The following is a 22842-nucleotide window of genomic DNA, read 5'->3' as shown; positions in this document are numbered from 1 at the left end:
CGCCGGCGGGCCGCTTTATGCGGGCCATCTTGTTCCACTATGGGTGGAGTTGCACAACCTCTCCCCCAACTCTATCTCGCAGGCCGCTATTTTCGTAGCGCTATGTGAAGGGTACTTGGGGATTGCTCCCCATTGGGATTTGTGGACTTACTTCTTCTTCGCCGAGCCTTTCGCCTTGTCGACGGGGGAGAGGAGGATCCGCGCAGCGGTGCGGGCCGGCGGCTGCATTCTCTTGTTGAGGCAGTCGCGGGCGTTGCAGTACATTCCTGCCATTCTCGCGTCTTCGAACAAGGGGTGGCAGCGCCGGTGGTTCTACCTCCGGAACGACGGCGAGTTGCTCCCACCGTTTTCCCAGCGAGTAGTTACTGCTGCCACCGACGCCTGGCGCCACGGGACCCCGCACGAGAGGCAGAAAAATCTCGAGCCCCTTCTCCAGGCCCTGAAGGAGTTGCGGGAGGGGGGACTTACTGCTGCGGGAGTAATCGCCGCCATTCACCGTCGGAGGGTGCTCCCATTGGCGGAGCGGCGGCTGTCGCTCTGGGAGATGACCCCGGAAGCCGACTGGGAGGGCTCACGGATGGCCCCGGATCCTCTTTCTTCCGACGCCCTCCAATGGCGGGTGTCGGCTGCGATGGGGAAGCCGGACCCCCACGCATACTCCCAGCTTCGGATGCGCCCCGATCAGGGGTGCGTGACTTTGGTGAGCGTCCGCTCCTCCTTTCTTCGTAAGTCTGGTTGCTCCAGGTCCTTATGATCGGGTTCCTTTCTCCCCTCCTTTTAGGATGTGGGGTGTCACAAACCCTCCCTGCCACGGGTTCCGGAGGACGCGGTGGACCGTGCAGCGCGGCGGGTTGCCGCGGAGGAGAAGAAGAAAAAGAAGGACGCGGAGAAGGCCCGGGCCCGCGAGCAGAGGCGGGCTCGGGACGCCTTAGAGAAGCGCCGCCGCCAGCAGGAGAGGGACGGACTCCCGAGGGAGCCATCGCCGGAGACGCCCGACGACGATAACGACGACGATGATGATGATGATGACGGCATGGCCGCCCGTCTTGGCCTCAGCCTCGGCCTGGGGTGTGGCCCAGAGCCGTCGGTCCAGCCCCCGAGCGAACCGACTCCGTCAGCCCCCGAAGTTGGGGCATCGGGCTCCCGACCCGAGGCGCGGGGGCGAACCAAGAGGCCACCTGACCCCTCCGCCGGAGGAGCTGAAGTAGTTCCGGGGGTCCAGACCAAGGCGTCTGTTCCCCAGAGGCCGCCGCTTGTGCTGGGGGCGGTCGGGAGTGACCCTCAGGTCGTCGCTGTCGTGCCCGAGGAACCTGTCTCCCAGGCGCCCCAAGCGCCGGCGAAGCGGACCTCGGTGGCCGTTTCGAGAGCTGGGATCCAAGAAGGCTCTCCCCAGGCGCGGTGGATCATGGCCCGGAGCGGGTGAGTACCTCGGAATGTCTTCGTCTTGGCCTCCCATTCGTATGTTTTGGTTGTGATCCCCTTCCTTTTCTATCCAGCAAGTGAAGTCACGGCCAGACCGACCTGGCACCCCGGAAGGCCCTCAAGACGGCGCCGAGCTGTGCGGCCAGCGCCATTCAGCCGACCCTCTCGCGGGGCACCCTGACATCGGGGGTTCGGGCGTCGCTAATCTCGGAGGAGCGAGCTCCCGAGGCCGGCTCTTCAGCCGAGGCGGCGATCGTGGTTGAGGAGGCGGCTGACGCCCACACGGCTCTGAGTTCGCCTGTCGGGCCGGTCATGCCGGCGCCCGCCACCGTCGAGGCTGCCGCCGTCCTTGTCGAAGGGTGCCCAGCCGCCGCCAGTGCCGGGATGACTGATGCGTCGGTGCCCAAGACCTCAGAAGAGGTGGGCGCGGTCGCGCAATCTGTCCCGCCGGGCGACAGCCTCATCGCCGTGCGGCGGAGCCCCGAGGCCCGGCGCCCGTTGCTCCGATTCCGGACCCGCGAGGCCTCGGACCCCGTCTTCGTTCTTGATGATGAGCAGGAGGACCAGTCCTGGGGTGAGCTCCGCGAGTGCGCAGAGACGACGGTGGGGTCGCTCCGGGCGTCGCTGGAGGTCTTCTGCAGAGACGTCCCCAAAATCCTCCAGGTAGCGGTTTCGGGCATCCCTTTCTTCCTTCTGTATGATACTCGCTGTGACGCCCTGTTTCCTTTTCCCAGGATCTGACGGACCGGAGCGCCGCTAAGTCATCATTCATCCGCCGTGAGGTTGATGTCTGGGGCTCACTGCGATCCCTGAGGTCTTCGCTTGCCGGGGCTACCACGCGCCTTTCTCAGCAAGATGCCAAGGTGGCGGATCTCCAGCTGTTATGCGCCGACCTGAGAGCCGAGGCGGCAGCGGCGCGTGCGGAGGTGCAACAGCAGCGATCGGAGCTCGCCCGGGTCGTCGAGGAATGGAACCGGCTTAAGACCGGGCTGCCGAGGTCGAAAGCCGAGCCGAGACCCTTGCGGCCGACTTAGCTGCGACCCAAGTCGCGGCCTTGGAGCATCGTGCCCGAGCCGGGAGTACGTCTCGGTCCTCCCTAGTTCTTTTTCTTGTCCGTTTCCCTTGCTTGTACTTGAGGTATCTCTCCTGGCTACTTGCAGAGCTTGAGTCCGCCCTTGATGAGTCCGCCAAGGCGCTTGCTGAGGCGCTTGCCGGAGCCGCTGAGCAGAGGGAGGCGGACCTTGCGGTCATGTCCGAGGCCGTCTCGGACTTTTACCGTGCCCTCGGCTCTGATGACGTCCCTTCAGGAAGCTCCCCTCAGAGCCGCCTTCGGGCCTTGGGTGGTCACGCCCGCGGCAGAGTCCGCGAAGCGCTACACCATGGCGTCAGGCGGGCCTTCGCCGTGCTCGCCTCTCACTACGTTGTGGATCTGGAGCGGGTTAGTGAGGGGTACTGCCTTCCTGACGAAGACGATGCTGCTTTGGCGGAGGTGCAGCGGCTTGACGCGGTTGCCGCTGGCCCAAGCGCGGTGCTGGCGACCACCTTTGAGGCGGAGGTCCTTCCTCCTGCGACGTCACCGGAGGCCGAGATGGACCCCACCGATGGCGGGGGTGCATTTGAAGGCGCGGCTCCTTCCCAAGGCGGCACCTGATTCTCGTTTGAACAGTTTCTTGTTGAACGTGTGTCTTACCACGGCCGCTGAGGCCTGAACACTTTTGTCTTTCTTGCATGGAGTCGTATTCTCCTCTATTTCCGTCTGCGTGTTCGTCCTAGCTCGTCGATAATAGAGTGGCTTCTCGAGTTGGGTCATTTTCCGTGGCAGGTGATGAGTGGGGTATCCCTAACCCGGAGGTACGGGAGTTCCTCGGCTCAATCAGCCTTGCCATTTTCATGAACTCGCGTTCGCTCCTCGAGACCCGGCTTCTGACATAGCCAGGAGAACGTAGCTGGGAGGACGCAAGAGGCTTCCCCCCTTTTTTTTGATTAAAAAGATCTCGACGCAGAGGGGTTCCCCCTTTTTAGCCCCCGAGGGAGGGTCGGGCTCCGCTATGGCGAGGCCGACCCTTCCTTGATGATCGAGGCACAGAGGCTGCCTGACGAATCGGGCCCCGGCCCAAATATCCAGCGAGTGCTCGGCGGCATCCCTCGGTATGCCGGGCGTGTCCAAGGGACTCCACGCAAAGACGTCGGCGTTTTGCGCGGAGAAAGTCGACGAGCACTGCTTCCTATTTGGGGTCGAGCCCGGGACCGATCCGGATCTGCTCGGTGGTGTCGCCACTGGGACCAAGGGGGACGGCCTTGACCGTCTCCGCTGGCTCGAAGTTGCCGGCATGGCGCTTCACGTCTGGGACCTCCTTGGAGAGGTTCTCCAGGTCGGCGATGAGGGCCTCGGACTCGGCGAGGGCCTCGGCGTACTCCACGCACTCCACGTCGCATTCGAACGCGTGTTTGTACGTGGGGCCGACAGTGATGACCCCGTTGGGGCCCGGCATCTTGAGCTTCAGGTAGGTGTAGTTGGGGACGGCCATGAACTTCGCGTAGCATGGCCTCCCTAGCACAGCGTGGTAGGTTCCTCGGAACCCGACCACTTCGAACGTCAGGGTCTCCCTTCGGAAGTTGGAGGGCGTCCCGAAGCAGACTGGGAGGTCGAGTCGCCCGAGGGGCTGGACACGCTTCCCAGGGATGATCCCGTGGAAGGGCGCAGCGCCTGCTCGGACGGAGGACGGATCGACGCGCAGGAGCTCGAGGGTCTCGGTGTAGATGATGTTGAGGCAGCTGCCCCCGTCCATCAGGACCTTGGTGAGCCTGACATCACCGACAACGGGGTCGACGACGAGCGGGTATTTCCCCGGGCTTGGCACATGGTCGGGGTGATCGGCCCGGTCGAAAGTGATGGGCTTGTCGGACCAGTCTAGGTAGACTGGCGCCGCCACCTTCACCGAGCAGACCTCCCGGCGCTCTTGCTTGCGGTGCCGAGCCGAGGTACTCGCCGCATGCCCTCCATAGATCATGTAGCAGTCGCGGACCTCGGGGAACCCCCCTGCTGGGTGATCTTCGTTCTTGTCGTCGTCGTGGGCCCAGCCACCCTCGGCGGGTGGCCCGGCCCTGTGGAAATGACGCCGAAGCATGACGCACTCCTCGAGGGTGTGCTTGACGGGCCCCTGATGGTAGGGGCACGGCTCCTTGAGCATCTTGTCGAAGAGGTTTGCACCTCCGGGGGGCTTCCGAGGGTTCTTATACTCGGCGGCGGCGACAAGGTCCGCGTCGGCGGCGTCGCGTTTCGATTGCGACTTCTTCTTGCCTTTCTTCTTGGCGCCGCGCGGAGCAGACGCCTCGGGGGCTTCTTCCGATGGGCGGCCCTGGGGCTGCTTGTCCTTTCGGAAGATAGCCTCGACTGCCTCCTGGCCAGAGGCGAACTTGGTGGCGATGTCCATCAGCTTGCTCGCCCTGGTGGGGGTTTTGCGACCCAGCTTGCTCACCAGGTCGCGGCAAGTGGTGCCGGCGAGGAACGCGCCGATGACATCCGAGTCGGTGATGTTGGGCAGCTCGGTGCGCTGCTTCGAGAATCGCCGGATGTAGTCCCGGAGCGACTCCCCCGGCTGTTGCCGGCAGCTTCGAAGGTCCCAGGAATTCCCGGGGCGCACGTATGTGCCCTGGAAATTGCCAGCGAAGGCTTGGACCAAGTCGTCCCAGTTGGAAATCTGCCCCGGAGGCAGGTGCTCCAACCAGGCACGAGCAGTGTCGGAGAGGAACAGGGGGAGGTTGCGGATGATGAGGTTGTCGTCGTCCGTTCCACCCAGTTGGCAGGCAAGGCGGTAGTCCGCGAGCCACAGCTCCGGTCTCGTTTCCCCCGAGTACTTTACGATAGTAGTCGGGGGTCGGAACCGGGTCGGGAATGGCGCCCGTCGGATGGCTCGACTGAAAGCCTGCGGACCGGGTGGTTCGGGCGAAGGACTCCGATCCTCCCCGCTGTCGTAGCGTCCCCCACGCCTGGGGTGATAGCCTCGGCGCACCCTTTCGTCGAGGTGAGCCCGACGGTCGCGTCGATGGTGCTCGTTGCCGAGGTGGCCCGGGGCCGCCGGCGCGGTGTTGCGCGTGCGCCCGGTGTAGACCGAGGCTTCCCGCATGAATCGGGAAGTCGCGGCATGAGGTTCCGAGGGATATCCTTGCCTTCGGGATGCAGTGCTCTCGGCCCGCCGGGCCGCGGCGCCTTCCAGGAGATTCTTGAGTTCTCCCTGGATCCGCCGACCCTCGGTGGTTGACGGCTCCGGCATCGCGCGGATGAGCATTGCTGCGGTTGCCAGGTTCTGACCGACCCCGCTGGATGCGGGCGGCGGCCTGATCCTGACGTCGTTGGCGTCGCGGTGCTGGAGACCTTGGGGCGGATGACGTATTTCTCCGGCCAGGGGTCGGCCCACCCATGCCTGTCCGACGTCCCGACGGATTGTCTCAAGCGCTCCTGCTCCCTCGTTGAGCCTGGCCTGTGCCTCGCGGACTTGCTCGAGTTGTGGGTCGTAACCCCCCGCCGAAGCGGGGACCACAGCTAGCTCCCGTGGGATGTCAGCGCGAGGCACCGGCCTAGGGAGATCACCATCCTCCGGCATACCAAGATGGTTGCCTTCGGTGGGATCCCCCAGCTCGATGTGGAAACATTCGCGGCTTGGGCCGCAGCTCTCGTCGCCAAGGCTGCGGCTTCCATCGGAACAGTCGGACAGACAGTAGTCACATGCGGTCATAAAGTCCCGCACGGCACTGGGGTTGCCAAGTCCGGAGAAATCCCAACCGATGCTGGGGTCGTCATCTTCCTCGGACCCAGAGGGCCCGTAGGTCGAGACGCCCGTCAGTCGGTCCCAAGGCGACCGCATACAGAACCTCAGTGGGGTTGCACTCGCCTCAATGAGAGCGCCCGCCAAATCGAGGTCGTTTGGCGGGTGGAGGCCGAGTCGAAATGACGCAAGATGGGAGTTAGTCGTTACCTTTTGGTCGACGAGGAGCGACGTAGTCACATCGGGGACTGGTTGCGCCGTCATCTCTGGTTCGAGGGCGACGTCCTGCAGGCTTTCCGCGAGCGCGCCGGCGTCGTCTTCTTGCTCAGGGTCAGCGTGCCGCGGGGGGACGGCGCTCGCCTCCGTCTCGGACACGAGGTCGACGTCGGGCGTGCCTTCCGTCGGGGCGTCGGGGGCGTCGATTCGCTCGACGGCTGACGAAGCGCGGCCTCCCGTCTGGCCTTGACGACTCCGCCTTCCCCTCCGTTGGCGGGGGAGAGAACGGAGCGAGCCCGAATATAGCTCTTCCACCACGCGGGGAAGACGTCGTCGATTCCGCCGCCGGCGGGCGGGTTGTCGGCCGCCATTGTCGTGGTCGCACGGCGGTGGAAGAAGTATCATGTCGTAGCTGCCGTCGAAGGACATGAACTCGAGAGCCCCGAAACGAAGCACCGTCCCGGGCCGGAGAGGTTGCTGGAGACTGCCCATCTGGAGCTTGACGGGGAGCTATTCGTCAGCACGCAGCAGGCCCCTACCTGGCGCGCCAACTGTCGGCGTTTCGAGACAGGGGGGTCCCTAAGCCGACGAGTGAGTGTGCTGCGTGCCCCAGCCCAGATGGGTCGAGCGCGTGGGCGAGCGCGGAGGGGGGAGAGGCGAGGCGGCTGGAGCCGAGCGTGAGAGAGGTGGAAGTCCCGCTGCCTTCGTGTTCGTCCCGCGCCCAGGTCGGGTGCGCTTGCAGTAGGGGGGTTACAAGCGTCCACGCGGGTGAGGGAAGCGAGCGGCCCCAAGAGAGCGCCTGTCCCGTCCTCGGTCCCGCGCGGCCAACCCTCTCTGAGAAGGCCCTGGTCCTTCCTTTTATAGTCGTAAGGAGAGGACCCAGGTGTACAATGGGGATGTAGCAGAGTGCTACGTGTCTAGCGGAGGGAGAGCTAGCGCCCTAGGTACATGCCAATGTGGCAGCCGGAGAGATCTGGGCATCCTGCTGGCGTGATGTCGTGGCTATCGGAGGTGCGGCGGAGCCTGATGGAGGGACAGCTGTTGGAGCGGTCGAGTCCCTGCTGACGTTGTCCTGCTTCCGTAAGAGAGCTGGGGGCCGCCGTCGTCATAGAGCTTGTGGAGCGCCATCATTGCCCCTCTGGCGGAGTTGGCCGGACGAGACGCCGGTCTTGTTCTCCGTGTCCCGAGTCGATTCGGGGTAGGTTGATGATGACGTCTCCTGTTGACGTGGCGGTCTGTGCTCTAGGCAGGGCGACGTGGGGTTTCCTCCGAAGCCGAGGTTGAGTCTTGCCTTCAGTTGCCGTGGCCGAGCCCGAGCCAAGGGGTCGGGCGAGGCGGAGGTCGTTCGGCCGAGGCCAGGGCGGAGTCCGAGCCCTGGGGTCGGGCGGAGCGGAGTTCGTCGTCTTCCGGGTCTTAGCCCGAGTCCGAGCCCTGGGGTCGGGCGGAGCGGAGTTCGCCGTCTTCCGGGTCTTAGCCCGAGTCCGAGCCCTGGGGTCGGGCGGAGCGGAGTTCGCCGTCTTCCGGGTCTTAGCCCGAGTCCGAGCCCTGGGGTCGGGCGGAGCGGAGTTCGCCGTCTTCCGGGTCTTAGCCCGAGTCCGAGCCCTGGGGTCGGGCGGAGCGGAGTTCGCCGTCTTCCGGGTCTTAGCCCGAGTCCGAGCCCTGGGGTCGGGCGGAGCGGAGTTCGCCGTCTTCCGGGTCTTAGCCCGAGTCCGAGCCCTGGGGTCGGGCGGAGCGGAGTTCGCCGTCTTCCGGGTCTTAGCCCGAGTCCGAGCCCTGGGGTCGGGTGGAGCGGAGTTCGTCGTGGCGCCCTTGGCAAGGCCTGATTGCCTGTCAGACTCACTCTGTCGAGTGGCACTGCAGTCGGAGTGGCGCAGGCGGCGCTGTCCTTCTGTCAGACTGGCCAGTGGAGCGGTGGAGTGACGGCGGTCACCTCGGCTCTGCCGGGGGCGCGTGTCAGGATAGAGGTGTCAGGCCACCTTTGCGTTAAATGCCCCTGCAATTTGGTCAGTCGGTGTGGTGATTTAGTCAAGGTTGCTTCTGAGCGAAGCCAAGACCTTGGGCAAGCCGGTGATGTGTCCGCCATAAAAAGGGGGCCTCGGGCGAGACGGAAGTCTCTCGAGGTCGGCTGCCTTCGGCCGAGGCTAGGCTCGGGTGAAGCGTGATCGAGTCACTCGTGTGGACTGATCCCTGACTTAATCGTGCCCATCAGGCCTTTGCAGCTTTATGCTGATGGGGGTTACCAGCTGAGAATTAGGCGTCTTGAGGGTACCCCTAATTATGGTCCCCGACACTACCCATCTGGAGCTTGACGGGAAGCTGTTCGTCAACATGCAGCAGACCCCTACCTGGCGCGCCAACTGTCGGCGTTTCGACCCCGGGGGGTCCCTGGACCGACGAGTAAATTGTCGCTGCGTGTCCGAGCCCAGATTGGTCGGCGCGAGATGGAACACAAGGGGGGAAGAAAAGGGAAACCGCGGCTCGTGTTATCCTGCGCCCAGGGCGGATGCGCTTGCAGTAGGGGGTTACAAGCGTTCGCGAGGGAGAGAGAGAGAAAGCATGTCCGTCAGCCCGTCCTCCCGTGCGACCACCTTCTCGTACGAGGGCCCTGGACCTTCCTTTTATAGATGTAAGGAGAGGGTCCAGGTGTACAATGGGGAGTGTAGCAATGTGCTAACGTGTCTAGCAGAGAGGAGCCAGAGCCCTATGTACATGCCGACGTGGCTGTCGGAGAGGTGTTAGTGCCTTGTTCATGTGATGTCGTGGCCGTTAGAGGAGCGCTTGAGCCCTGTAGAAGCACAACTGTCGGGGCTGTCGGGTCCTTGCTGACGTCTCCTTGCTTCCGTAGGGGGCTGAGAACTGCCGTCGTCATGGGAGCACGTGGGGTGCCATCATTACTTGTTTACCGGGGTGAGCCAGATGGGACGCCGATCTTGTTCCCCGTAGCCTGAGCTAGCTAGGGGTAGGGTAATGATGTGCCCCCCTTGTGACGTGGTCGATCAGAGCCCAAGGTCGGGCGAGGTGGAGACTCCTCCGAGGTCGAGGCTGAGTCCGAGCCCTTGAGTCGGGCGAGGCGGAGACCGTCTTCCGAGGTCGAGGTTGAGTCCGAGCCCTGGGGTCGGGCGAGGCGGAGACCGTCTTCTGAGGTCGAGGTTGAGTCCGAGCCCTGGGGTCGGGTGAAGCGGAGACCGTCTTCCGAGGTCGAGGCAGGGGCCGAGCCCAGGGGTCGGGCGAGGCGGAGCTTCCTATGGCGCCCGAGGCTGGACTCGGCTGCTGTCAGCCTCACCCTGGCAGGTGGCATAGCAGTCGGAGCAGGGCAGGCGACGCTATTTTCCTGTTAGGTCAGTCAGTGGAGGGGCGAAGTGCTCTGCTCGAGGATGACTGGGGCGGAAGGCTGGAGCGCTAGGGTTTGGTGCTTGCGTGTTGTGGGAGGAGTGTTGGTGGGCGTATACATCGACGATGAAGCCGGGTGCGGCTTTTGGTTCCCAGGCTCGTTGCCGACGTCACAGCGGCGACAGATCTGTAGTGGAAGGGAGAGGCGGTGGCGGTGGAAGCACCATGTGCTCGACACTTCTCCCCATCCAACACAACAACACATAATGAACCCCAAGGTAGAATCGCAACGAGATTGATTCTGCGACGCGCTTATACCTAGTACGGGCACATCTTTGGCGACTGCATCCTGGAACCTCGTACGGTCGGGGGCGGTGATGACGCCGCTGCCATGGAGTTGGGGAAGGATCCTTCGGGTGCTACTTCGTGGTCAACCGTGCCTCGGAGGCCGTCACCCTGGGCGCCGATGATTTCCTCAGCTCCTGCTTTGATGTGGCCGACCTCGACCTAGTGTGTCGATGTGGCCTAGCAAGGCCACACGCGTACAGCGCCGCCCTCCACGACTTGCGCCTCCTCCTCCATTTTGGTTTGTGCCAGAGTGATTGCCTTAAACCTAGATAGCTTGGAAAGAAGGGGAGGAAGAATCGCGAGGGGCGGAGCAACGGTCGCGACGTCGATGTCGACATGGAGAGTGGAGGACGGCGACGCGAAGGCGCGGGGCTAGGAGCGGGCGGGAGCGACCGCGGCTAGGGTTTTGCGTTGCGTGCGATTGAGGAGATGCGTGCACTCGGTGGCGGAGACGGCATGGGGTAGTGGCAGTTGGGATCAATCGAGGGAAGGACCCAAGGAGGAGACTTCGGGCGAAGATCGTGGGAATCTGGATGTTCGGGACACAATATTATGGTGGAGATGAGTAGTAAAACCACGGAAATGGTAAAGGGAGAAAGATTGTTTTTTCTCACTCAGAAGTATAGGTGGTGGAGTGGTTTGAAGGGTTGAGTTATGTTGCTAATTCAACATGTCTCGGGTTCGATCCCTCAGTCTGCCTCCTTTTTTTACTGCACGTTTGGATGACAGAACAGCGTCAGAGGCAGAACGACAGGCTACCCTTACAGCCTTAATAAGTAGTATAGATTATGGTGTAAGATAGAAAATTATAGCATCCCAGCATAAGCTATCCTCGTTATTCTAGATGAAAAACGAGACGCACATCTTGAAGAATATGTTTAAGTCACGAGGGATAAAAACTTTGACAAATATCGTCATCAGGGGGGCGAATGGTTAATATTGATCACAATTGTAAGAAACTGAATGTCGTATTGTATGTCTTGAAGGCATTAGCTCGATGATCAATATGTTGGTACTTACAGAAGTTTCAATCAAATAAATCGATACGTGCATATACTTCCAGAAGCGTGTCGAGGTGAAGTTTCTAAAATAATCCTTGCAGCAATATGCAATTTGTTTGCTAAATCTCTACATGCATATACTTATAGAATAAGGTGGGTTATCGTATTAAAACATTTTTGCAAGGATGAGAGGAGCACATTTCTAAAGTTAGCTCTTGTAGAAGATTAAGTGTATTCAAGATCTAGGAGATCGAAATATGTCCTGATGATAATCGTTGTACTTCTTTTCCATTTGTGAGTTTTCCTGAAGTTTATTGCATAAGTTTTTAACGAGGCAACAAAGTGTAAATACAATTTGCGTCGCCATGCACTCTTTCTCCATGTTTTTTCCATCGAGTTTTTGGTAGTTTTTAATGGGTCATGTGTTGGTCGCGGTATTCACTCATGGGTGAGTGTTAAGTAATTATAGTTAGGGTTATGTTGGCAAATATGTTTTTGCCCACAAGGGGTCTGACTTCATCTATATAAGGAACTTGTATATATCCTCATAATGAGTGAAGAGAAAGAGTCCAAAGGCCTAACCATACATCACGTGTCTTGTGTGTTCCCTGTCGTGTTTATGGGAAGGGGACGAAACTTCAACATCTTCTCGCGCCTAAACAACTGACATGAGGGAAGGGAGCGGATCTGGTGATCTATAGTAACGTAGTTCTTAACACTGGTATCTTTGCCAAATTTCGACGGCCTAGATGCTTTGGAAACTGGAAGGGTGGAAATGGGTAGAATTCAAACGCATCCTTGCATGGGCTCATATGGAAGGCACAATCTCCAGCAGGTCTGGGCATAAAAATTGAAAATGAACACCGAAACCGATCAAATCACTATAGTAATCTTCGTTTACCATTCTTCATGAACCAATTAATCATGATGGACATCGACTAATATGCAAGCAAATCTTGCGTACAAGCGTGCAATCACTTATTATAGTCACTGGGATCTCCATCCAACGGTGGATCAATAATTTTTAATTTGATCCTCCCATCAACATGTTCCACCAGTGTGTAACATTTTATTAATAACCCTCTATTCGATTCACTAGTGAATGGGCATATACGGGACTAGAAAACATGATTGCACGCTTACACACCGGGTCTGCTTACATATTAGTCGATGCCATCACGGTGATAGCTCACATACATCTTTCTTCCTTTATCATATAGGGCATGGCATTCGAAGTGCCAAGCACAACATCACCTTTCCTTTGAGCCACTGCAATTGATCTATTGGCAACATGCCCAACAAACTTTAGCTGGTGTAGCTGCCGTGTAGGTCCTATTGTGTAGGAGTAGTTCACCGTATTTTTAAAAGTTTAGTTTTTTTTCTTAAAATCGGATCTATGTGCCGTTTGGTTCACATATTGATAACATAATGAGTAACTGATAATATTAAATTATGTTTGTTTAGGTCTAACTATAATCCATACCACACTAAAAATAGATACCGGCTTGCTTATTTAAACTTGTTAACGCTAGTATTCGATTATGAATCATTATCATTTACGTTACATACATTTCACGAATCAAACGGTAACTATGTGGCTAACTAAATATTATTCAAAAACTAAATTTTACAAAACCGAAAATCGATCCGAACTTCGATTAGCCCAATGCCCAATCCTAGATCTCCGTAGCACGCCGAGAAATTTGCCATTATGAAAGTCCACCGGTGCGGCTTCGACGAATTAGAGGCTTAGGCGAGGGTTTCTCCATTATAGAAAAGCTGGGCATAGCCAACACTCTAAAATGAACATGACGACTCCATTACACGGTTCGAACCACGATTACTGTCGTTGATACCGGCGCCGTCCCAAGCGCCGTGAGTTCTCCATCGCCATCGAGTTTTCCCTTCTCTCCTCCTCGCAGATATCTCCCTTCTCTCTCGCTCTCTCGCACCAGAGCCGCACCCTCGCACCAGAGAGCAGGTAGACCATGTCCTTGTACTTCCCCGTCGCATGACGTGGTCGTCGAGCAGCGACGCGGCGGAGGCGGAGGGCGGGGAGGAGAAATTTGCCATTACGCATGGCGCCGTCGTTGTAGGTGCGGAGCAGCCCCGACAGGGAGGAGAAATTTGCCATTACGGCGTGGGCGGGCTCGCCTAACCACGACATCGCCTTCGACTCCTCCTGGGGGCTCCTCGACGACCTAGATATACTCGTCAAGCGCCTCCGCTCAAAGCAGGTGCGGAAGGGCTCCATCGACGGGAGCGGCGGCGCCGGCAACAGCAACTTCGACTCCTTCTCCGAGGCCGGGTGGTCCAGGGAGATCTCCGGCGCGGCGGATTCGGCATCCACCAGCGCCCCGTGGGACGAGACGAGCCGTGACTACCTCACCTTCGTCAAGGAGTACCGAGAAGCCGCCATATTGTGCCCATCTCATGCCAGGGCACTCAAGCTCCTGGGGAGCGCTCTCTTTGGCGTTGGGGAGTACCGAGCTGCTGAGAAGGCACTGGAGGAGGCCATCTTCCTGAAGGAAGACTATGCTGATGCGCACTGTGACCTTGGGTCGGCCCTGCATGCAGTAGGGGAGGATGATCGTGCTATCCAGGAGTTTCAGACAGCAATTGATCTCAAACCTGGCCATGTTGATGCCTTATACAATCTTGGTGGATTGAACATGGATGCTGGCCGCTTCGTACGGGCTGCAGAGATGTATACTCGTGTGCTGAGCATCCGACCAAACCATTGGCGTGCACAGCTAAACAAGGCGGTGGCTTTGCTTGGGCAGGGTGAATCTGAGGAGGCTAAGAAGGCACTCAAGGAGGCGTTTAAGATGACACAGAGGGTGAAAGTGTATGATGCTATCTCACATTTGAAGACATTGCAAAAGAAAAAGCCAAAGCCTTCCAAAGGAAAAAATGATGGTCAAGGGGAGCAGACTTATGTTAATGTGGAGGCATCCAAGTTCAAGAGGGTTGGCAGGAAGACTACCTTGCGGCAGGATTTGGCCAATGCTCTAGATATAAGGGCCTTCGAGAGGATGACGAAGCTAGGCCACTGCGATGTGGAGCTTCTTAGAAAAGAGATGAATGAGACTGATGTCCCCGTATCTTACTCAGACACTGGCATCCCTGAGAAGTCAATACGCAAAGCAGCTCTTGAGGTTATTCTCCGCAGGCTCCTCTCTTTTCTCAAGCCAAACACCTTTCAGGTGCCATCAAGGCAATCAACGAAAGAATTCTCTCTGTCCTTGATGCTCCTGGTTCTGGTCGTGTTGATCTGGGTATGTTCTTCGCCATCATTGCTCCAATCTGTTCAGGCCCTGTGGATAGGCGCAAGCGTATCGTCTTTGATGCACTTCTTTGGCGTCATACACGGAATTATTAGAGATGTTCAATGACCCGGATTGGGGATTTGGGATCCTGAGCACTCTGGTGAAGCTCGAAGAGGGTGACCACATACGCCATGGTAGCCACACATCCCAGTCCCCCGAGCTCGTAGTAGTCGCTGCCACCGTGACGGGCTCCGCTGCGGGCGCCGAGGACGCATGGCGATGACGGTCGTCCTTGGCAGACGCGGAAGCGGAAGTCGCGGAGGAAGAGGAGTCCCCGTCGCCGCCGCCGAGGAGACCACAGAGGATGGCGAAGAGCACGAGGCAGAGGAGACCACAACGGAAATATGACGGCGTGAGTTTGAGATCGTCGTTAACGGAAATATGACGGCGTGAGTTTGAGATCGTCGTTACTTGTTAATAGAGTTGTCATGTTCATTTTAGAGTGTTGGCTATACCCAGCTTTTCTATAACGGAGAAACCCTCCGAGCCTCTATTTCGTCGTCGTGTTTCATAATGTCAAGTCTCTCTAGCACGCCTGTACCTAAACCTCGCAAAAGCCTAACCCAAACCCTAGCACCTCTCGAAATCTCCCCGCGAAAGACAGCCTTCTGGTCACATGGATTTCGGTCGCCGGAAGGCGGCGGCGCTGGCTGCGCTCTCCTCGCCGACGCCGGACAGGTCCCCGAAGGGCGGTGTCGACGCCCCGATCGCTCCGCTCCTCGATGCCCTCAACTCCCACCCGGACCTCTTCACTACCTCCTCCTGCTCCGGCCGCGTCTCCGTCCTCGCGCAGCCTCCGCCGCCGCATGAGGGCTGGGGCGAGGGCGCCCCCAAGCCGAAGAAGAAGGCGCGGGGCGGCGGGTGGGTATACGTATCGCACGACCCTGCCGATCCGGACGCTGTGGTGGAGCAGCTGTTCGGCGGGAGCGGGTCGGGAGTGGCGGGGGACGAGCTGGTGTTCAGGTTCGAGCCGATGATCGTGGCGGTGGAGTGCAGAGACGTTGCCGCAGCTGCGGCGCTCGTCGCAGCCGCGATCGGTGCGGGGTTCCGGGAATCAGGTGAGCTGTGTGATTGTGTGTAGCGTGCCTCCTTCAACCCTGTGTTCAAAGTTTTGTTGAGATGTTGGATAAGGCTTCGATTTCCATGAACAACTCAGCAGTGTATCCTTACCATCAGTGTTATTGTACAATTTCGATACATAGAAATGCAGAACTATTTGTGATTCTTTCTGTCATTGATCACAGGGTTCAATTCTAGCCAGTTTTGCATATGTTAGTTTTAAATAAGTATGATATTCTGTCCGCTTTTGGCTTTTATGATAAAGTGACTAAGTGAAAGTTTGCATATGTGAGTTATGTATTCACTGGATTGCAATGTGTATTGCTGAGTTTTATTATGATGTTTCTTGTCCTTATTTATTGGAATATCATACTAAGTTTGTTTAAAAATCGTTTAATCTGGTTTTCAGGTATCACAAGCTTGCAGAAACGTGCAATGGTAGCAATAAGATGCTCAATTCGCATGGAAGTGCCACTGGGGCAGATTGACGAACTTGTTGTTTCTCCGGAGTATGTCCGCTACCTTGTTAGAATTGCCAACAGTAAAATGGAGGCAAATAAAAGGCGAATGAATGGATTTTTGGATCTCTTGCAAACTAAGGTATTGAGCTATTTTGTCTTATTGTGTTCCTTGTACTGTCGCTCACTTTTTTTTGTTAGCTTTCATAGCAAAAATGTTTGGAAACTTTGGATATTGTTTAAGTCCAAAAATGTTTCTGCTGAATGTTCATTAAGCTGGAGTGAAGAGTAAACTCAGTATTTCTTTTAAGAGATAATAATAATAATATAGGACATTTCTGTTAATAAACTACTTAATGAGCTGATCAAGATTTTTCAAGCAGACGCCGGTGGTTACTTCTTGATTTACTACCACTTGTCAGATACTACCTCTGATCTTTTTTAAATGACACTGGCAGTTCAAAACTGAACTAGCCAGCACCATTTAAAAGATCAAAGAGTGTAAGTTTATCTTCATTTTTCCTACATCCTGAACATTTGTGTGTTCTCAAAAAAACTTTGAGCACCACATCATTTATAAATATGTTTGTACATTCTACAACAATTTAGTTCATTTAGTGCTGCAATGACCTTTAGTATTTTTATTGTTATTATCATTATTTTCATTTAACATGTTGGTTCCAATCAAATTGCAAGGGTTTGTCATACCCATCAGGGTTATCAAACAACTCTAATAGTGGTGGTCAGTCTGATGATTACGAGGCTTCTGTGGGTCCTGAAGTTAAGATACCATCAGATACAAGTGCCAAAACAAATGATGAGTACTTAGTTACAAAAATGAGAAATGGTGGACGTAGTCGTGATGATGATGATACAGGTTCAATAGAAGCACAGTATTTTGGAAAACAAGACTCTGCATGGAGCCAGGGTGTCAATCATGGTTCTGGTAATGCTAAACGGCAGGTTCTCTTATCTCTTTTTTCATCTTGTTCATACCTTTTTACTTTTCTTAGATTAGCATGCAAATTTTTATTTGTTTGATGGGCCCTGAAATGGATATTTGATATCATTTGGCTGCTTCAAAGAGGTGCATCACAGATATTCACAGTACATGGTAGCTTGGCATACTTGGCTGTTAATTGTCCATGTTGTTTATATGTGTAAATTTTGTAAGCAATTTTTCCCATAAATGCTTAAAAGGTTGTCAACTTTATTTATCCTTGTTGGATTAAACAGCCTAATAGTCAGATTACATGTCCACATTGGTTTTAAGGGACCTTTTGTTTTGAGAAATATTTCTCAAAAAAGAAACTTTTTGTTGAACATTAGCTGAACTAAGTGAGAAATTTAATTTAATTTGGGTTTGATTAAAAATATTGTTGTTTTTGCTTATAGCAGATGGGATGAAGGGCAAGCCTAGTGCAGTGGTGAGAGCTGTCTCACTGAGGCACTAGGTGACAGGTTCAAAGCAGCCTCTCCGCATTTGTGGGGGGAAGGCTTGCCTCGGTTTCAACATTGGTTCTCCCCTCTTTTATAGCAGATAGGTGATTGTTTTGTGTTACTAAACCATGATTTTCTCTTCGCTATTTAATGAATTGATGGTCCTGCAGCTATTTAGGTGTCTACATTGTTATTCCATATTTTTGATAATTGTACTTCTAGTCTTCTTACTGACAAAGTGACAATCCAGTAGCTCAGAGCCTTTGATTCAACCCTTTTCATCTTTTCTGTTCTATGGTATGCAGATTATTAACGCTGGAGAAGCTGCGAGAAAATAAAAATCATCTCTCTACCACAACATTGAAGATTAGCGGTGAACCAATTGAGAAGCTCTTCTTATGGGGCCAAGCCTCTTGTGTGTTTACTATTGGAGAAGAGCAGCAGGTCCTAACTTTTGGTGGTTTTGGGGGACCAGGGCGACATGCAAGGAGAAACTATTCCCTTCTACTCGATCACAAATCTGGTCTGTTGACAGAAATGATCTTTAAAGCATCTCCTTCACCACGGATGGGGCATACAGTTACTGCAGTTGATAATACCACTTATATAATTGGAGGTAGAGGTGGCCCTTCAGAAATTCTTGATGATGTCTGGATTTTGCCAAGTGTTGGGAATACATGGTCAAAACTGGAGTGTTGTGGAGATCTGTTCCGACCAAGGTACTCTTTAGATGAAATTATGTACCCCCTGCCCGTTCTCGATTTTTTATGGACGTTCTATCTCGTTATGCAGGCACCGACATGCAGCTGCTGCAGTAGCTTCAAAAATTTATGTATTTGGCGGACTCAGTAATGAAGGCATATATTCTTGTATGAATGTATTAGACACAAAAAATATGCAATGGAGTGTACTTGCTGCTTCAGGCGAATGGCCATGTGCTCGACATTCACATTCTATGGTCTCATATGGTACAAATCTATTCATGTTCGGAGGTCATGATGGCCAACGGGCACTGAAGGACTTCTACAGTTTTGATACAACAAAACTTAGGTGGAACAAGGAAAACACAAATGGGGGAACTCCGTCACCTAGATTTTCACACTGCATGTTCATCTACAAAAATTATCTTGGGATACTTGGTGGCTGCCCTATTACAGAAAACAATCAAGAAGTTACATTGCTGAACATAAATCATCGAGTCTGGTTTTGTGTTTCGGTTCCATTGCTGAGCCAGTCCCTCTGTGTCCGTAGTTCATCGGTTGTCATTAAAGATGATCTTGTTATTTTAGGTGGTGGTGCATCTTGTTATGCATTCGGAACCAAATTCAGTCAACCAATAGTTCTTGATCTGCATTCAGTGGAGTCTATGTTTAAATATGATAGGAACAAAGATGGCACAGTTCAAAGGCGTGATGCAATATCTGTTGTTGAATTGTCAAGAGATGAACAAAATGGCATCCTTGATCATGACACAAAATTACAAGATGCTTGTTCGGGTAGTTTGACGGACTCTAGCCCTCTGGTTCTTCAACTGGGGAAGACATATGCCAAATTAGCAAAGGACATTATGAAAAAGTTTGGATGGTTGGATCTTTCTAGAAAAGTTCGAATAAGTCATGATAATGGCCATGTTCTTTTTCCTATTAACGAATCTTTCTGTGCCCTAAATGCTGAAGAGCATATCAATAGGAATCTTGATGATTCATGTACCTTTGGGGAATCATTAGTATTTTCTGAAAAGAAGCTTGTAGGGGACAACCTATCTCTTCAGGATGCATTAATTTTTTTTTCATCTTGCAATGGTTCCGTTATGAAAGATGAACTAGCCATCAGCCGAAAGCCTTCCAAGTCTCCTCAAACTATCATGAAAGAACTTGTATCTTCTCTACTGGAAAGTAAAGGGATGCCCTCTCAGTTGTTGCAGCAGCTTCCGGCTAGGTTTTTTTCTCTGATGAAAATATCTATTGTTATTACAACAATAGTTGCTCTTGCTTGCTTAAATCTTATTCTGATGTGTAGGTGGGAGACACTTGGTGATATCGTCATACTTCCAAAGACATGTTTTAAGAATCCATTGTGGGAATCTGTTAGCGAGGAACTTTGGCCACTAGTTGCCAAGTCACTTGGTGCACAACGTCTTGCACGCCAAGTAAGTACTAGATGAACTCTTTGTTTGTAAGTTGTGGAAATGAGAATAGTTATCGTACCATTATTAGTGAACCTAGAACACCTATTTGTGAGCTGCTGTTACTCTTGAATTCAATACCTAGTATGTTCACGTGTTATCTCCCGTCCTCAATTAAATTTCCATGTTAAGTATTTCTACTCTTATAATTTGTGACCTGACTTGTGAGTAATGTTTTCAAGTCTAGTCAAACCTAGTCGTATAGCTTTCGACCAGTCGACTAGTCACGATTAGTCGTCGACCAGATCGACTAATCGAGCCTAGTAGCAGCAAGAAGGGGCATATGCCACGGGCTATAGCAAGTAGCAACAGGGCAACAAGCAAGAAAAGTAGAGCATCATGAAACACACTCACCATCTGAGGATGAGCTCATCTTTTGGGTTTTGGGATTCTATCTATTGTTGCTTGATGCAGGCGAACATGCAAGAGCTGGGCCTGGGCAATGATGCTTAACCTAGAAGATGGCCATGTTGCTGGATCTTGTGGGTGCCAGCAGTGGAGCTCGGGCAGCCGCCTGGAAGGTTGGAGCTGGATCTTGCGGCCGGGGGGTGGCACTGTGGCAGGGTGGGCATTCACCTGGATTTTGTGCCCTTGCGGGCGACCTACCGGCGGGGGCAGGACTGTGAACTTGTGCGGCGGCAGGGGGGCACTGCGGCAGCACGGGGCCACGGAAGGCTTTTGCGGCTGGTGGCTACCCAACCCTACAAGGTCACAATTGCTGCCCATAGATGCAGCACCAAATGGCAGCCCACATGTCCACAACAACAGCTCCAAAAGCCTATCTAAAAATACATGTCTAATCTGGTCGTTCCACACCAAATCGGACGACTAATCGTGATTAATCGTCGACTAATCGGACGACCAGGATTCTGGTCCAGCTAGTCGCTTCGGTGGGTCTAGTTGGGTTCAAGTTACCGATTAGTCCGACTAATTAGTCAGATGACTTGAAAACACCTGTGACATGCATTTAGTTACCCTACCAGGCATTTATTTCTGTTGGGGATGCCCTTTTCAATATGATTCATTCAACAACCTGTCTTTTTTGGCAGGGTAAAATCATGCCAAATGGCACAAGAGATAGTACACTGGAACTTCTTCTGGGTGATAACGGATGGGTTACCCATTATGAAAATGGCATCTGCTATTCACTTGATGCAACAAAATGCATGTTTTCTTCTGGTAATCGTTCAGAGAAACTTCGCATGGGACAGCTAAACTGCAGAGATGAGGTGGTCGTGGATTTGTTTGCTGGAATTGGATATTTTGTTCTTCCATTTCTTGTGAAGTACATTCTCTTTAGCCCTTGGTCAAACACTTCTGATTCTGATTTTATCCCCTCTAAAAAGTATTATTCTTAATATCTTACTCTTGCAGGGCTAATGCCAAGCTAGTTTATGCATGTGAGTGGAATCCACATGCTCTGGAGGCTCTTCGGCGCAATGTTAGTGACAACAGAGTGGAGGATCGATGTATTATACTTGAAGGAGATAACCGGGTGACTGCACCCAAAGTATGTACTGGGCAAATTCCATCTTTTGGTCTAACACATGAATTACAATGGCGGCTGATCTTTCTTTCTTACTGGACTTGAATTAGAGTGTTGCTGATCGAGTCTGTCTTGGATTGTTACCCTCAAGTGAATGTAGCTGGGCCACTGCTGTCGAAGCTTTAAGGTGATCTGTCTTCATCACCACCTGAGTTGTTTCAGTCATGCTTATTTCATTCTAGGTTTCTTATAGTGTTCCAAGAATATTTTATATAGAGGTCTAACTGCCTAGGTAAACTTTGTCTTGGCCTCTAGTCGGACCTGCTGAGGTTCTTGTTTCTATTGCACAAGTAGCTGCATCATTGAGTAATTAAGATGATTTATTAGTATTGCTTGAGTTGGTTTTACCAGGGAGACAGGTTGTGTTAGGGAGTCAATTGGGAATGTGCCTATCTTTTGAAAGTCTTGTGCCTATGTTTTAGGATTGGTTAGTTCATAATAATGGGCTAGCTCAGAGTCCACAGGGTTTCATATCCCTTCTAATTTTCTCTTCTACGCCTGCTTTCCTTCTCTAATCACCAATCCACACCAAGGGTTTCATATCCCATACAACCTTTTAATCGCGAAGGTGTACTTGACAGCAGCAAAATGTTGTTTCTGAATATTGTAAATGTTCTTTAAAAACTCTGCTCAACAACATATTGATGTTAGATAATCTGACATCCAAAAGACATCCTACCATTTTTTTAGAGAAAAGGTTCCCCCTCCCCCCCACTGAATCAACAAAGCACAATTGAGTTTACATCTAGCAGATCATTTTCAAGGAGGCTGGGATACTAAAGATTCTCTTACTGAAGTTCATTTCATGTGAAAAGATCATTTGATTGCTATCGTCCTCCGATTCATGCTGAAGTATCGTCTCTCCTGATATGGCCAACTGGAGTTGCTGGAGACCGCCGTCTCGATCCTTCCATTTACATGCTTGCCAAGTTTGGTTATCTGACACACTGAAAATGCCTGCATGGTGGTGCTTTCAGTGTGTAGGGCATGAAATACGTTGGGCTGCTTGATGGAATGTGTGGCCTCACTTGGGAAAAACTTCTCTATAATTTTTAATGTGATGTTTGGAATTTTGTCAATTTGCTGGATCCACAAACCTTTGATGTTAACATTTTACTCTATTACTATGCATAGGGTTGGCGGGGGCGTGTTGCATATTCATGGGAATGTTAACGACTCTGATGAGACACGCTGGTTGGACAGTGTTGTTGAATCCATCAGTAATGTCGCCAAAAATCATGGTAAAAATGGCGCATTTAAGCTTTGATCAGCTGCGATGCATTTATTTTTGCTCTCCAAGAGTTCATATCCGTTCTCATGTCATTTTGTGCTGCAGGACTATCTTGGAACGTGTCAGTGGAGCATGTTGAACGTGTCAAATGGTACGGGCCGCGTATTCGCCACCTTGTAGTTGATGTTACATGCAGGCAAATCTAGCAAAGCAGATGCGTTCACAGAATCTTTGTGCACTGTCAGGCCTTGGATTCTTGGATAGTTGGATGCATATATCATTGCAGATTGTAATGCTCAACAGCTTGCATCGTTTGTGTTTTAGTCTTAAGTGGGTTACAGTACTCTTAGTCATCATGGAGCCCTCTGTTGTGACCTTGAAAGCATGTTCAGGTTCTTGACGACAGTTTCGCAACTGTATTGCTACTGTAAAGTTGTGTTCTTGGACCGAGTGTATTTATCTTATGTATCTTTTGTTTTCTTATATAAGATGCTTTATTACGTTGTTTGAA

General features: G+C 53.2%; 1 protein-coding gene and 1 pseudogene across 1 annotated transcript; both read left to right on the top strand.

Annotated features, from left to right (window-relative positions):
• Positions 1 to 1734: 1734 nt before the first annotated feature.
• LOC103634316 (uncharacterized TPR repeat-containing protein At1g05150-like) lies at positions 1735 to 14491 on the top strand (annotated as a pseudogene).
• Positions 13073 to 22842, top strand: LOC103633227 (tRNA wybutosine-synthesizing protein 2/3/4). Its single transcript, NM_001374196.1, has 11 exons — positions 13073 to 15470; positions 15881 to 16071; positions 16626 to 16888; positions 17675 to 18088; positions 18162 to 19307; positions 19389 to 19518; positions 20604 to 20839; positions 20929 to 21064; positions 21151 to 21227; positions 22235 to 22341; positions 22437 to 22842. Exons 1-11 carry the CDS (start codon positions 15029 to 15031, stop codon positions 22535 to 22537), a joined length of 3243 nt encoding a protein of 1080 aa, NP_001361125.1. The 5' UTR covers positions 13073 to 15028; the 3' UTR covers positions 22538 to 22842.

This window comes from Zea mays, chromosome 7 (genome assembly GCF_902167145.1).
Source record: "Zea mays cultivar B73 chromosome 7, Zm-B73-REFERENCE-NAM-5.0, whole genome shotgun sequence".
Classification (NCBI taxonomy): Eukaryota; Viridiplantae; Streptophyta; class Magnoliopsida; order Poales; family Poaceae; genus Zea; species Zea mays.
The sequence above is the reverse complement of the archived record's forward strand: the minus strand, read 5'-3'. Positions and strand labels throughout refer to the sequence as shown.